A 17,439-nucleotide genomic window follows, 5' to 3' on the forward strand; every position below is an offset into this window, starting at 1 on the left:
TGAAGAGATCTCTGCAAAGTACGTCTGAAAAAAAGGGCAAATATTTCCTATAGTAACTGCGGCCTGCACTAAAGGATAAAACACACCAAGTTGATGGCTGTCCCATCTACCTACATACCCAGCTGAAATCGAGTCTCCTTACAAATGCACAATGTAATGCAGATGATAGCGTTCACAATGGAATCCATTAGCTAAGTAGAAATTCCAATCGTAACATTATCGATACAGCCAAGACATCTACAACTCTTTAAGAGATTCTAGAATAAAATCAGTTTCAGTAGTCCTCAGTCGCTCTCCGGATATTCTGAGGGCATCAAAACGCACATTTATAATTCAAGAGAGAGAAAGAGATGTGCACGACAGACACCATGTCTTATACATCATAAGCCTTCCGTTGTTAACTGCTGGCCTCTGGGAAGCGTTCTCCGATGAGCGGCTCGTCCACTGTCCTCTGCTAATCCATACACTAGGTGCATGTCTGCCAGCTCACAGTTCGTATATCGATGCATTCTCTTCGTGCGGCGACTACTGATTGAATGAGTAAACTAGAAATTTTCCTTCTCGCGAACTGATGAACAGCGCCGTCTACTGACTTACGGTGACATTTCCGGTTATGGGTCCCTATGCGATTTGCATTCCTTTAGATGTTACCTACCTCCCCTAAACGTTTGTACCAATATTTTTGAGACACCCTGTATGAGCAATTGTGCAGAGAAATAGAGTGGGCCAGTAAATCAGAATGTCTTATAAATGTGGGATTTTAACTTTACAGATATTGACAGGAATTTTTGAGTTGGTCACTCACACACTAGCAAGATTTTTTGGATTTGTTGGATGACTGTTTTCTACAGCAGCATGTTCGAGAGGCAACCAGAGGGAGTAATATTTTTTATATGATTATCAGCAGTGGGTGACAGTGATCACAATGTACTCATATGGGAATTACTTAAAGATGTGACTACCATCACGGCTAAAGTGAAAGGCTTTTGCTTTTGCAAAGGTGACTACAGGGGTCTCAGACAGTTTTTAAATTCTGTACAATGGGATCAACTGATGATGTTACCAAAGTTGAATTCTAAATGGGAAACCTTCAGTGACTTAATTTTGGAGGCTACTAGGCTTTTCATTCCAACTAAGAAATACTGTTCAAGGTTCAGGCCTATATAGATGTCAGATGAATTAATGAGGCTCATGGCAGAGAAGAAAAATGTATGGGATGCATATAAATTATCAGGTGACACAGAAGCCTATGACAGATATAAGCTTGTCTGTAATCAAGTCACAAAGGTTAGGCAGACGACGGCGGCTTACGAGAAATCTTTAGCAATGGATGCTAAGAAAAACAGAAAAGAGTTCTTTAATTAACTAAACTCTAAAAGGAAGGGGATGAATCAGATTGGTCCACTTGATATTAATGGTTCAATTGTTGATGATCTTGCTCGAGTAGCTAACAAACTAAATGAGTATTTTGCATCTACATTCGCACACGAGGAGTTATTCAGGGAAGGGAATGCCAGAGGTGAACTAAACTGTGGCAGTGAGCTAGACGATTTTGTAATAACTGAGAGGAAAGTGGAGGAGAAATTGTTGAAGATAAACATAAGAAAGGCACCTCGGGTGAAAGGATCTATCCAGTTATATTAAAGGAGGCAGCAAAAGAAGTAAGCAAACTCTTAACCGTAATTATGAGAGCTTCCTTGGACTCAGGGGTGGTATCCATGAACTGGAGATGTGCAAATGTGACCGCAATCCACAAAGATGGATCAAAGGGAGACACAGGTAATTACAGACCTGTTAGTTTAACTTCTGTTACAGGGAAATTAATGGAGGCACTGGTTAAAGAAGCATTGCAGGATCATCTAGACTTCAGTTATAGATCGAAAACAGCATGGATTTGTTAAAGGGAAGTCTTCTCTGACCAATTTGATAGGATACTATGATGTGGCCACAAAGAAACTGGATGAAGGTAATAACTTTGATATCATATATTTAGATCTTAGAAAGGCTTTTGATACTGTTGCACATGGAAGCATGCTGCACAGATTGCAGCAGTATGGCATTGGAGGCAAATTGCTGCTATGGATAAAGGGGTGGTTAAATGGGAGAAGACAGAGAGTGGTAATCAAAGGACACTGCCCTTCGTGGACTAATGTTATTAGTGGAATCCTCCAGGGTTCAGTGTTGGGTCCATTGTTGTTTTCTGTATTCGTTAATGATATTGATGATGGTATACCGGGCTTAATGTCCAAGTTTGCAGAAGATACGAAGGTAGGTAGGGTTGTTAATAACATTAATGACAGTACACTACTGCTGCATAAGAATCTAGAAAAGTTGAACAGATGGGCTGAAAGGTGGCAACTGAAGTTTAACATTGATACAGTGGTACTACACTGACAGTGGTAGACAGTGAAAAGGACCTGGAGGTAATTGTGCAGGCAGATATGAAGTTCTCTGAGCAGTGCAGATGGGCTGCAAGAGAAGCTCATGGTGTCTTGTCAATGATATACAAGAATTTTTCTAGCAGGGATAAGGAGGTGATTATCCCCTTGTATAAGGAAATGGTCAGGCCACACCTTGAGTACTGTATACAGGTCTGGAGGCCTCGTTTTAAGAAGAAGTAGTGCTGCTGGAGCGAGGGCAGAGAAGGGCAACAAGATTAGTGAATGGAACAAATGGTTGCTCTTACGAAGAATGGCTTAAGTTCTGCAAATTACACTGTCTGGGGACTAGGCACCTGCGAGGTGATCTGATTGAGGTGTATAAAGCCTTGAATGGTTTGAGCATGCTAACTGCTGATGGGATTCATCCTCTTGCTCAGAATAATCGCCTGAGAGGGAATAAATTCAAATTGAGGAAAGGCAGTTGTAGGATAGATGTGCGGAAGTTTGCTTTAGCCAGGTTGATTGCTGGAACAAACTTCCATTTGTCGTTTAGAAGTTGATAGCTTAAATAGATTCAAGGCAGAACTAGACAAACATTTGGAGCGAGTGGATGGGTGAAGTTAGATTTTTTTTGGCTGATGCTGTATAAGCTTTCTTTTTTGAATCACGTCTGTACCAATGCTAATACCAATTCACAAAGTGGGGGGGTTCAAAAAGTGATACAATTAATAGACCTGTTAGTTTAATTTGGGTTCGGGGGGAAATAATGGAGTTACTGGTTAAAGAAGCATTGCAAGATCATCTAGACAAGTCTGCAGTAATAGTTCAGACAGGCATGGATTTGTCAAGAGAAAGCCTTGTCTGACCAATTTGATTGGATATTATGATGTGGTCACAAAGGAACTGAATGTCAAAAATAATTTTGATATCATATACTTGGATATTAGGAAAGCTTTTGATACTGTTGCACAGGAAGACTGCTGAAAAAATTGGAGAGGTATGTCATTAAGGGTAAGTTGCTACAATGGATAAAGGGATGGTTGAGTGGGAGACGACAGAGAGTAGTAATCAATGGACACTGCTCTTCGTGGACAAAATGTTATTAGTGGAGTTCCCCAGGGTTCGGTGTTGGGTCCATTCTTGTTTTGTATATTTATCAATGATATTGATGAAGGTATATCAGGTTTAATGTCCAAGTTTGCAGATGATACAGAGGTTGGCAGCGTTGTTAAAGACAGTATGCTACTCCAACCGGATCTAAACAAGTTGGGAAAATGGGCTGAGAAGTGGCAACTGAAGTTTCACATTGACAAATGCAAAGTACTGCATATACCCATATACAGTCCTTTGCATTTGTCATTGTGGAACTTCAGTAATAACTCAGCAATAACCGAAGAGAAACGTACCAACTGTGTGGTACTACACTCAGGGAAGTGAAAAGTGAAAAAACCTGGGGGTAATTGTGCAGTTAAATATGAAGTTCGATAACAGTGCAGACGGGCTGCCAGGGCAGGTCATGGAGTCTTGTCAATGATATATAGGAATTTTGCTAGCAGGGACACGGAGGTGATTATCCCGTAGTACAAGGCAATGGTCAGGGGAACAATGGGGTGCTCTTACCAAGAGAGGCTTAAGTTCTGCAAATTGCAGCGTCTGGAGAGTAGGCATCTGCGAAGTAATCTGATTGAGGTGTATAATACCTCGAATGGGCTGAGCAAGCTGAATGCTGATGGGATTCTTCCTCTTGCTCAGATTAATAATCTGAGGGGGTATAGATTCAAATTGAAGAAAGACAGTTTTAGATTAAATGTGCGTAAATTTGCTTAGCCAGCGGGTAGTTGATTTGTGGAACAGACTTCCATCTTTTGTCGTGGGAGTTGATAGTCTAAATAAATTTAAGCCTGAGCTGGACAGGCATTTGGAATGAATGGAGGGGTGTAATGGGAGGGTTTTTTTTTTTTTTTTTTTCGGCTGATGCTGCATAAGCTTGCTTTCTTGCATCGTATGCTTCTACTAATATTAATGATAAAGATTTTTTTATTTATTTATAAAGAAAGTTTGTTCTGCTCATTTCATCGAGTTTCAAGTAGTGGGTGGAATACCTACACGGCAAATTGCATCTACTGTTCTCGATGCTGTTTTAAAACATTGTCATGCTCGTGCCACTTGAGTGGTGATTGGAGGCACGCATACAAGTAACTGCGCATCTTAAATTCAGTGCCACCTTCAAAGTGTTACCAAACTTTGACGGTCACGCAGAGTTTACGATATCCAAGTGAGAGAAAAACAACCATTTTGTTCGCATGCAGGCTCTTGCCTTGGATATAAGGAAGTCAACATCTGTTCACAAGATCTAAATACTCTTTTGTTTAATGCTGTAACACTTTAATATGTCCCCAGTTTCTGATTATTCAACTATTAATTGTTGTCAAAATAAACTATTCAAGTATTACCATCTGTACGAAAGTGTTCATAATTTCTCTACTTGTTGACACAAAAAGAGATCTCGGAGAAAACAAAGGCGTCGCGATAAGACAAAGACTGATCTGCTTGATTTTTAAGAAAAGAGAGATCTTTCAAAAACGTTTAGTTTATCAGAACCATTCACTGTATTTGGGTTTCGCACCAGTACCTTACTAATCTGCTATGTAAGACCGGAGTCTATCAACCAGAATTATGAATAACAAAAAGCAGATCTCACTCTTGAACTGAGCTCGAATTATGAGCAGTCAATATCTTAAAATATTTTTAAAATCTCCAGAATAAAATAAAAAATTCGTAATGAAATTAATTATTCATTTTGTTTAAACTGGAGAAATTAACAAATGCTGTTATCTAAACGATATACACTGGTGTTCAAAGAAAGTGCATCACCTAGGAATTTCACATTTCTAACCCTTTTTGCGATTCCATGTTACAATAATGACTAGCATCACAAACAGAAATATAAACAAAAGATATTTATTAATAGTTAAGGTAAAGCTAAGTAATATTTGACAGGTGCTCTCAAAATATTCCAAAATGAGCATTTGCAACCTTTATATAACATTTTTGGTAAACACGACAATTGTGGCTGAAATGTTATCAGAAGCCCTCAATTTGCTTCAGTTTATCATTTTAAATGGAAAACAAATTGAAAAGTTCACCAGGTGCAAACTAATATTTAGTTGAACCGCCTCTGGCCCTGATGACGGCAGCACACCGTCGAGGCATTGAAAAGATCAATTTCTGAAAATAATCAACTGATAGTCCGTGGTTCCAAACACGAATTATGGCTTCCTGAAGTTCAGGAAGGGTCTTTGGTTTCTTTCTGGCAACTGCACATTCCATACGATGCCAACAGTTCTCTATAAGATTCAGGTCCGGCCGGGCTGTTTCCTGGCCAGCTAACAGTTGTCACGAACCTTTCTTCCAACCATTTTTCCCCCTGTAACAAATGTAAACACTGTACTGTGGAACCTATAATGCAGAAATGAAGCTGAAGTAACTACAGAAGTGCCTACTTACACTTTTCGCCCGATGACAAGGAGCAGAGTCATCCTGAAAGATGCAGTTACTTGGCAGACTGAAATGGTCTCTAATGGTTGGCAGCAATTTGCCTTCCAATACAGTATAGCCAGGCATTCATTGGCATTTACGGAACCTTTTATAAACTGCAAGTGATACGAACTGCACCCCCATTTCATTTGGCTGGTAGGGAATTTAACTGTAGACACCATACAGTCTGGATGGTATTCTTCACCACGTCTACGGCGAATCGTTTGTCTCCCATCAGAGCCATGCAGGTTGAATTTCTTCTCATCCGAGAAAATAACTGACTTCCACTGCTCGTGGATCCATTTGACATGCTCCTTACACAAAATTAATCGGGCCTTTTTTTAATTTTTTTTGTGTGAGGAGGGGCTTCTTCTTAGGAAGATGGGCTACAAGTCCACTTTTGAAGAGGCGTCTTCTGACTGTTACTGCACTTGCAACCACTCCTGTGTGTTCTTCCCATTCTCTTTTCAACTCAGAAAAAGAAGATTTACGGTTTTTAAGGCTTAAGCGGTTCAAAACGCGGTCTTGTTTTGGCGTAGACGCTCGTTTGCGTCCGGTTCCTTTTTTTCCTATCAGCAGAACCAGTATTCTTGAGTTTGGAAAGAAATCTACTCACTGTCAACTGATTTCAAGACACTCGATAAGCAATATGACGGGAAGTACATCCTTCCTCACGTAAAGCAACAATAGCACTCTTTCTTCATGACGTCAATTGCGTGTTACTCGCCATCCCGACACAAGCAAGGAATGACTGCAACTCTCCCAGAGCGTGCCTCGTAGCTAAAAAGTATACGTCATCAATGGTGCAATATACGACATCACCTACGCGTGTCAATTTTATCTGATGCGATCTGTAAGAAATATTGCCATATACTTACGTTATTCGGACAAAAATTGCAATTTTAAGGGGTGATGCACTTTCTTTGAACACCAGTGTAGAATCAACAACAGTATAATCCTAGTGTTTCAAACGTAGTTTTATAGTCCAGGGTCATCGAAAAAGGTGTCCGTGATTTCCCTTATAATTAATCTTCAGAAATATTTTATCGATTGCTGCGATCGTAGCAGCAAACAGTGTGGTAACTCACTAAGTTTTATTTGACACCTCAACAATGACCTTGGCTGCGCCGTGACAGAATGACTCCTACGCGCACCGCCTCAGTCAGTGTCAGTAAGATGGCCGTGCAATAGAAAGCGGAGTGTGTGTTGTGGTACGCTGAATTTAAATCTGTGATAACAGTGCAACGTCACAACTCACAACAGACATTGCGCTTTCTGTTGCACGGCCATCTTACTGACAGTGACTGAGGCGATGCGCGTAGGAGTCATTCTGTCACGGCGCAGCCAAGGTCATTGTTCAGGTGGCAAATAAAACTCAAGTTACCACACTGTTTGCTGCTACTATCACAACAATCGATCAAATATTTCCGAAGGTATATATTTCCAAAACGATGCCAATTTACTTAATTAATTTAACTACTTTGGTAGATAGCTATGTTAAAATGATGCATTTGCACTAACCTACATGTTAGTCATTCTACCTCGTAGCATGAGACCTTTGCCCTTAAATACTTTATTCTCCGAATTAAAAGGAAAATCATGGACACCTTTTTCGCTGACCCTGTATTTAAATACAGGTTGTTTCAAAAAATGAAAGGATCGGATGAAGCCATCTTTACGTTCAATGGTACTGGGAACCACCATAACTCTGTGTACTGGTGCCCAGAGGATCCAAACGTTAATATATACAAAGTGTGAATTTGCCAAGAATTACAGGGTGACGTAGTGTGTCCTCTAAGGTGTGAACCGTATTTCTTTGAAAAGGTGGTTTCTGGTGCTGAATACCTTAACGTACTCAAGAAATGCACGTGATCATCTTAAGGTATCCGTCCTCGTCCCTTCCTCAGATATACAAGGATGAATAAGTTTGCTATCAGCAGGATGAGGTAGAGCCTGTCTGGGTGATATGTTTCCGCATCATCGGATAAGTCGGAGAAGCGTTAAATTTCCTCTATATGCGTGTGGTTTGACTCAACCGGACTTTCAATTATAAGGTTGCCTTATATATATCGTGTACAATCGAAAAGTCACTACAATTCAAGAACTTCGTCATCAGTTTCTGTGCATCTATCTGAGCAATTTAAGGTGGACAAGGGTACAAACCCTTACCCACCTTTATTGCTCAGTTCTTCGACGCTGCCACCAATATGCCTAAATGCTACAGGTGAAGAATTTGACACCTGACATAATGAATCATGTGACCAAACCATTGTTTCGCTATGTTCCATAAATATTCTACCACGAATACATATTTTAAGATCAGGCTTTTATAAACAGTGTCTATAGACGAAATTTCTACATTAGGAATGTAACGATAGTCACAAATATAGCCACCTAGTATCTCAGTATTGACTAATTCTGATAGCGACTGTTCCTTTCAGTATTTCGAAATATAATCGGATCATTTTGTAAAACTTAAGGTTTACAAAACTATTTACATATTTATTCAAGACAGAAGTTAGTACTTACCAGGTAGGCAGATTGCCTCAAAGTAAGCCTTATTTAGAGCCGGTTGCAAGTCACGGGGCCTCGTTATCGAGTTTTCGAATAGTCCAAAGCACTGCTGATTTTGGTAGTCCAAGACAAATGCTTTGCAATCGTTCCTTTCCTCACAACGAGTCTGACATTCGCGAGTTATCCCAGGAATGAAAGTGTTACCTTGGTACAGTATAGTACTCGGGGCCCCAAGTTCATAGCCTGTAATTTTCTCGAACATGATTCTTTCACCAGGACTGCACTGACGGGCTATAAAAACATTCTATTATGTTAATCTGGAATTACACCACCATTTAAAAAACTATGTTGTATTTTAATTAATCTCACACTTATAACGAGTATACTGTTGCAAATAATTGAGTCATAATATACGATTATCACTAATACTCTACTGCATATTAAATGCTCTCGCTTAGTGTACAATTATGATTGTATATAATTGTACATTATGATGTCGATAGAAATGCATGATTTCTGAAATTTAGACGATAAATTCCTAAAGGCCTTGTTAACTGGGTTTACATTTTGCTGCTTTCCCTTCGTAGTTATTCCAAACAAATATTTATTAAATCAATAACATACCTTTGTATACTAATACATAGTATTAGGATGGCAAATGAACTTACATGGCTGAGGAACGGTTGGAATCGGTGGTGTTGGTGTTTCTGTTGGTGGAGTACCCGCAGGACACTTTCGTTCATAAAACACAAGTCCTGGTCTTGCCTGCACAGAAGCGACCCCTCCACTGGCTCGGTCATCTCCACTAATAAAACACTGACTGTTGCTGGAATAGTAGGAAAATGAGCGACAGTTGAATGCTTGGTAGCTGGTACAAAATTGTTCGCACGTATCTAAGGAAGATATGCCAACCGTCTGAACCCAGTCTGTGTAGGTTGGGTAAGAATTTTGAGTCTCTTCATACGGACATGATGTTAGCACTGCAAAAAAGCCATGCATTAATAAAAAATAAAGCTGCATGTCGATAGAAATGCATGATTTCGGATATATAAATGTACTTTAATTAAAGTACTTTTATATACAGGGTGCAGAGACACTCTACCGACAAACTTGAACAGGTGATAGAGGGTACCAAAAGAAACATTTTTTGTCAAGTAAACATAGGTCGTAAATGAGTCGTTATAGCAGCGGAAGCTATTAAAGGGATGTAAAAATGAGAACAACACATTCAGTAATTTAATGTCGTTTAATGCATACGACATTTACCGTTGCACACAAAATAGAAAAACCAATGCATAACACAGTGCCATCAACATATGCGTGCATTGAGAGGTCCCGGAGTGGTGCGTATCTGCCGCTAATAGCATAAAAGTGTAATGTCATATTATGATCAGTACGGGTACAGATATGGAGCGTTTCACTGTTGCAGAAATGGCGAATATCCATTTAATATACGGCGCAGCAAATGGAAACGGAAGAGAGGCTCGCAGGATTTATCAAATACGCTTCCAAGACAGAAGGTTGCCTCACCACACAACATTTGCTGCGATACACCCAAGATTGCAGGATAGTGGCTCTTTCGGTGTGAATATGCAGGATATTTGATGTCGACGCACTGCTAGGGCACCCAGGTTTGAGGAACAGGTTTTGCAGCTCTTCGCTAACACTCCTTCTACTAGCACAACAGCCGTTGCACACCGATTGGGTGTGCAGCATTGTTTGATGTGGGGTGTGGTGCACGAAGCCGGACTACATCCTTTCCGATGCCAGAAAGTGCATGCACTAGAACCTGCTGACTTTGCCCACCGTGTTGAGTTCTCTCACTAGTTTTTACAGGAAACCAACTTGCAGCCTGATTTTGCCAATAATGTGCTTTACACTGATGAGGCAAGTTTCGCCCAAGAGAGATTGTTCAACAGCCTTGTGTGGGCAGAGAATAATCCCCATGCAATGGTTGAACATCGCTACCAACACAGGTTTAGTGTCAATGTATGGGCTGGCATTGTGGGAAAAGTTTTAGTTGGACCATACATGTTGCCTACACGTTTAGATGGACGACACTATTTGCGTTTTCTAGAGCAAACACTTCCAGAGTTGTTGGAGGATGTTCCTCTGATTGTCCGAGCACAAATGTGGTTCCAACGTGATGACGCACCACCACATTATGATAGACGTGGATATGCACACTTACATACAACCTTTCCAAGCAGATGGATTGGTCCAGGTGGACCTGTAGCCTGGCCAGCAAGGTCGCCTGATCTGACTTGTTTGGACTTTTTCTTTTGGGGATACATGAAGACTCTTGAGTATGAAACGCCAGTTAACACAATGGAGGAACTCATAGCACGGATTGTTGCAGCAAATGCAGAGATACAAGACAATCCTAGGAACTTCCAACGCCTACAACATTCAATGATGCGTCAGTGCGACTTATGCATTGAACATCACGGTCACCAGTTCGATCACTTCTTATGAATTGTTTTTTTCTATTTTGTGTGCAACAGCAAATTATTAAACGACATTAAATTACTGAATGTGTTGTTTTTGATTTTTACAACCTTTTAATAGCTTCTGCTGCTATAACGACTCATTTACGTATGTTTACTTAACAAAATATGTTTCTTTTGGTACCATCTATCACCTGTTCAAGTTTGTCGGTAGAGTTTCTCTGCACCCTGTATAACAAATACCGTTAAATTTACATTTTAATTGTGGAATAAGTATTTAAAATTGCTCTTTTGTTAGGCGACTTTACTGCGACAAGAATAAGCCCTACCTGGCAGACAAGAGTTTTCCAGATAGCTGATACGGGGATCGTTATTTCTCCTGTAATTCGTGGGCAAAGTGCGCCTGTCTTCCCTACTAAGGTAACACATGGTTGTGTTATCATCATACAGAGCAGACCGGCACACAAAATCTCGCTGTTCCAGACAAAGCTCCTCACAATCCCGACGACTCGAGACGTAGGTAAAATTTTTGTCGTACAGGTGCATGTCCATCTGGTAGCCTAGCACTCGTTCGAAAGCCCAAGCTTTGGACTGACAACTTTTTGCGACGGGACCTGTAGGCAAAGAAACCGGATTAATTAAAATAAACAGCAGAGAGAGAGAGGGAGGGGGGTTCTGTACACTAACTGTCCAAACAAATTGCCCATCACAAAAGCGTTAATGTAACTGTGTGAAAATTTTCATATCTGACATCATAATGATATACTGAGTGACCAACTGCCTAATACCGTGTTAAGTCACCATTCGCGCAGATAACAACCGCTATTTGCCTAGCCATTGATTTCACTAGATCTGAAAAAACTATTTATTAGCGTCATCCAGAATGTTAATTCAACTACCCATGTGTACTGTCATTGTGTGTGTAAATTGCGTTTGTTCTGTGGTCGATTTGCCTGCATTGTTGGACGAAAAATCCCGAGTTCCGGGTGGGGGGGGGGAACCTTGCTATCTACGCCCGAGACCGACTGTAGCCTAGTGTTCAGGCTCGTGGGTGCATAAGTACACGTGCCTTGAGTGACCGGGGTTCAAGCCCGTGACTGCTGAATACGGTGCTGTTTCTTGTATTGTGTCTATCTCGTGAACTCCTCTGACCGTTTGGTCGTCCCGGAGTATAAACAGAAAATTTACTTATTTATTTTTTATTTAACTCAGCCATGGAGTGAAAAAAACCCATTAAAGTTCCTCGCGTCATCGACAGAATTCGAACCGGGCCTTTTCCACCCCGTGTGGGGAGGACGGTGACGATACCACTGTGCTATCCGCGCAGACCCACTAGATCTGAAAACGTCCCTAAGGATCTGCCTGCAGAGCTTTCCACAGTGTCGGAATTGATGACGGTTGCGTGTCCGTACGCCTCGCTTCCAGTTCCAAAACATCGTGTCCAATTCGACTGAGATAAGGCGAATCTGAAGGCCAATTAAGATGGGCGATGTCGTCACTGTACTCCTTGAACTACTCGTGCACAGTACGGGCCCGATGACAAGGCGCATTATCATTATCATTGGGAGATCCTGTTTCTGTCTCGGAAAAAATGTAACATGGTAGGGTACATATGGTCACCTATTATTTTATTTTATTTATTTATATATATTTTTAAATTTTATTTTTTAATTTAATTTAATTATTTAATTTATTTATTTTTATTATTATTATTTTATTTATTTGGTTTTTTTTATTATTTTTATTTACTTAATTTTTTTTTCTTCACGCGTTCTGCCTTGAGTTCCCACTCTAGTGCAGCCAATTTATTTCATTGTTATTTTTATTATTCTTTTTTTTCCTAACTGCACCACGGGTGGTTGTGTTTTTCTTTCCCTTTCCACCTCTTTTTTCCCCCTCACCTTTTTACCTCTTTTTTTCCTTCCGCTCTTTCTTTTTCCTCCTCCCTCTGGAATGGGCCCCCAGAGGAATCTGGCCCGCCTCCTGGCAACACTAGGTGGGTCAGAGTCTCTCTTGCGACAGTACGTGTTTTGCTGGGACTGGCCCACCTTCCCGTGGTGTGGACGACTACCCAGAATCATCTGTCCAAGTGACTGATGTTTCTGGGTAGCCAAGAGGCCAGAACACACCAATACACACAAACCTACGTCACACACATATCTGGCCCATTTGTAGTGATACTGTTCTTCACAGAGATACGAGGCGGAGTTGAACAAACGTTCTAGGTGCCGCCCTTCCATATACACATGTCCACCTAAGAGATGCCGGTAGACCTCACCAATGCCTGCAGAACTGTCCCCACCCCGGCACTGCGAGCTATTTGTGAAAAATTGCCCATCCACCTAGAGATCATGCATTCATATCTCAAATATCACCTGAGAATTGGAAATCCAGCAGAAATAAATGGTGTCTCTTTGGAACTGACTGTTGCCATTGCAACTGAAATGAGGAGGATCCGTGCCCAGTTTGTCCAAATTTGGCAGCATAACTGGAACAACAGCCTACTTGGTAGAACCACATTCCACTTCATCCCTTCAGTCAGGGAGCTTAATAAACAGTTCCTCTCCTGGTTCAACCCAGGACTATATGCGACATATATCCTCACTTCATACGGTTGCTTGAATGCCAAGCGGCATAGTTTCCACCTCTCTCAAACCCCTCTATTGCACATGTGGTTCCTAGGAAACAGCACAGCATATACTACTAGAATGTCCACACTATGCTGATCTTCGGCAACCACTTCAGTTGCTAACCGAAGTTTATTCACTTCAAGAAGCACCCTCTTTGTTAGACTCCAGGGAAAGCTACAATGCTTTCTCACACTATGCCAACAGGGTCTTCAAAAGAAGAAGTCATCTGATGCTGAACAAATTTTCCTGGATATTCTGTGTCTTTATAGTGGATATACCTGTCTTCTCCACACGGATGTGACAAACACTATCCGAAGAGCTCCACCTGAACTGGATTACATCTAACAAACTTCGATACCACACAGACAGCTTTCGCTGTCCATTTTAATTGTGTTTACCAACCGGCAGACTCAACTACAAACATTGATTCAAAAAGATACTGACTTGGGACTTCACCACCTATAATGACACCCCCGAACTGATTGTTCACTGGACTAAAATTTTGATCCACTTTAGATCACCGGGACTTGTCAACTGCTGGCCCCTATCTCCACAGGTGGGAACTCCTCTCCTGCTTATCCAGCTGGGTTGAGATCTTTGCTGGTTCTGATGCTCAGCTCAGAGCGGGAAGATAGACAACCCTCTTAGACCAGTTGACCTTGGTAGCCTGAGGTGGGACCCTTCTGTTGATCCCTTCATTGGGTCAGCAGAAGGGTGGGATTAATGGACACCACTGTCCAGACTTTCTTTGCTTTTACCTTCCTTCATTGACCTCGTAACTTCTACTTTTCTTGGGGATGTCTCCTTCTTTCTTCCCCTGCCTTTCTATCTATTCTCCCCCCTTCATTTTACCCCACTCTTCACCAACTATTTCCTCTTCTGTTCAATGTTTCTTTTGGACTGCTCTAGAATTTTCTGGAAAGTCCGGTGCGAGACCCGTTCTGGATAGTTTCGGCCGCGCCTCCACATAGCTGAGGTTGGGAGGCAGGAGGGACCAGGTGTCTGCTGCCCCCTGGCTGCGAAGTCTCCAGGTGCCGGCACACAACCAACATTACACTTGTAAACCTACATTACACTCACATAGCCTGCTTAGGAATTTGCCTAGTACAGACGATACAGCGGCGTATGGGGTAAACCCTGGAGACCGCAAAAAAAAAAAAAAAAAACGAACAAGAAACACACAAAAAAAAGACCTCACCGGTAAAACATTGGTCCGTACGCACTAGGACCCTAGTTCTTCAACGCAAAACATGTCCCAAATTAAGCAACTGACGCTACCTGCTTGGACAGTGGGCACTGTGCACGATGGATCCACTGACTAGTGTTGCTTGCGTCATACAAGAAGGCGTCCGTCGGCATGCTCATCGGGTATTTGGACTCATCCGACCAGCATACTCATTTCAAGTCCTCCATTGTCGAACCAGAGTGCTGTTGACACTACAAGATTAGACAGGATTCGGCGATGTTCAGAGGTGGGGAGAGGGTGCCTCTTGGGTCGTCTGCTATGGAATCACATACGTCTGAGCATCGTCATTTTGGATATTTTTCTTGCATTCCGTACATTGTATTGCGATGTCAACTGTCGTCGAGTGATCTGCCGTTGAGCCTGGAGAACGCCCTGCACCCTTCGCTTTCTAGAAACATTCATCTTGCCCAATCCTTTACAGTTCTGCCGGCGGGAGCTGGTTTGACCAATTCGACACCATTCTTTCATACCGTAACTACAGTGGGCCGTGAGCAACGAGCAAGATTTCGACAAGGAAGCACCCGACGCGCGAAATTTGACTAGTCACTGCTCTAGTGTACGAAGCTGTTCGACTTATATACTGCGAGTTATGCGGTATAGTCCAGTACTAATGGAGTGATCATAATTCAGTGCTTACTGAGTGTATGTAAATTATGAAACAGGCTATACATTGGAAGCAAAATTAAGGAGGATACTGAGTAATTTGTAGTGGTCTGTGCGATGATTGCTGTTACGCGTTTAGGTACTAAAGGAGACCAAATATTTGTGAATCAACTCTGCAGGAAAGCTTAAGATGTCGGTAATACGTGTATCGCTAGGAGCATGTAGCTAACTGAATGACTTTCAATGGGGGTGGATTTTCCCATTAAGTGAACGTTTTTGTTCTGATAGCCTGCTAATTTCTTACCATTTACCTTATCAGTTTACTAAATCTCAGAACTGATTTACACTTAAGGTGGGGCAATTTTTTTGACATCGAGATCAATTGGAACACATTTTTGATGCACTCCAACGACTATTTCTAGTCAGAATTTGAGAGTACTGTTTTGATAATGATAAACAAATTGTAATCATTTAAGTGTAAAAATTTAGTAACATAACGTTATTTTAATACTGTACTTTTCTAACCTTTCAAACAGATTTTTTCAAAGTAATTTTCTCCATCCCTTGGGATCAAATCCAGTGTTCTTCCTTGAGAGTTCCTGTCCAACTTATCACATCTCATACTCTGGAAGTTGACAGTAAACGCAGGACAATCTAATCCCTCCTTCTGACAGAATTTGTAGCAGTCAAGGGTATAGCCTAATTCTCCGGGACGCTCTAGTGGAATAGCAGTTGGTACCGCAGGCCGAAGGATATAACCAGTTGTCTTCTCGTATGTAAAGGCACCACCTGTGCATTGCTCTGAAAAGCACACAACAAGAATGGAGAAACAGTGTGTGTGTATATATATAAATAATCAATATGAGATCTTTATCTAGCTCCTCGACAGCCAGATGCTAACAGGATTACATCAGTTAGAAGCCAATAACATGTTTAAAATCTTGAGGTTATAATAGTCTGAAGTTAAAAAAGTATAAAACAGAAATAAAATTACAAATAACACAAAATGGGAAATTTAAAAAAAAACAAACACAATTATCAAGAAAAACAATTGTCATTTATGTTAAGATTGTTATTAGTATCATGTAATAAGTGTCAGATTTTCATATTTAATATTTCGAATTTAATTCGAAATTCGCCTGAGACCGACTAACTCAGCCACGTTGTAAGGAACTGTTCCTGCCGCCCGAGACTTCAGCATTTCGTATGGTTTGACTCCTGGCCAAAAAAGAAAAGAAAAGGCTGGACGCCCTTAATTAAAACCAATCAGAGCTGACCAAATAACAGACCCTGACATATCTACCTTAAGGGGTGTTTCTGTACCCATCTATGTAGCCTAATTTTTCTATTATAGTACATCAATAAAGAACATTTCATTTATATTACCTTTTTCTTTTCTTTTTTTCCTACAGTTAGACTCGGATCAATTTATACCCCAGGCTACCCTCAGGCACGTGAAGAACCGTTCCCACCTCACAATTTTCGCACATCCCAAAAAGAATTCGAAAACAGGAATCCTCCCATAAACACTTTCCAATTCTAAGCGTAGATATATCCCTCCTGTCTGGAGTAAAGTTTGAAAAGTGCTTTCTTCATTCATGTTAAAGAATATGCGAAAAAATAAAATTCCAACTTACCAACTTTACATTTCTTTTCCCCGTAAATGGAGCCTGGACGTACAGGGAGCAAAACAGCGCCAAGGCTGACGGAGTCATCTCCGCTCAAATAGCATCTGTTGCTTACATAAGTAAAAGCCCTGCAATTAAAAGTACTTTCACTGTCACACTGACTTCTGCAGCTGTCGCTCTTTTCAGCAAATTGTAGCGAATCCATGGAGACGACAGAGACGCCTTGCTTCATATCGTAACGACACGATGTTGACGCTGAAACACATAGACAACATAACATTAAATTAACTTAAAAACGTAGCATTAACCATTCGATAGATATGAGTATAAGGCAGACATACACCAAGGTATGTACACGTTCATATGTACAAAGCGCATATTTCAAAATATTCACACAAGTCAGAATATTTCACAGTCCCAAATTGATGTTCGGTATCGCATTTTCTTGTGAAA

At 41.0% G+C, this 17,439-nt stretch overlaps 1 protein-coding gene across 1 annotated transcript in view; it reads right to left on the reverse strand.

The window, feature by feature from the left end:
• Positions 1-17,439, reverse strand: part of LOC150078961 (uncharacterized) — a 66,210-nt gene that overhangs the window by 12,768 nt on the left and 36,003 nt on the right. Inside the window, exons 5-9 of the mRNA XM_090382903.1 lie at positions 16,996-17,241; positions 15,884-16,159; positions 11,209-11,493; positions 9,101-9,412; positions 8,448-8,723 (exon numbers count right to left, since the gene is read on the reverse strand). Of these exons, the coding sequence (XP_090239029.1) occupies positions 8,448-8,723; positions 9,101-9,412; positions 11,209-11,493; positions 15,884-16,159; positions 16,996-17,241 (1,395 nt within the window). The remainder of the gene's footprint in view (positions 1-8,447; positions 8,724-9,100; positions 9,413-11,208; positions 11,494-15,883; positions 16,160-16,995; positions 17,242-17,439) is intronic.

The sequence above is a fragment of the Mastigoproctus giganteus genome, chromosome 10, assembly GCF_048544385.1.
Source record: "Mastigoproctus giganteus isolate SK-2022 chromosome 10, ASM4854438v1, whole genome shotgun sequence".
Classification (NCBI taxonomy): Eukaryota; Metazoa; Arthropoda; class Arachnida; order Uropygi; family Thelyphonidae; genus Mastigoproctus; species Mastigoproctus giganteus.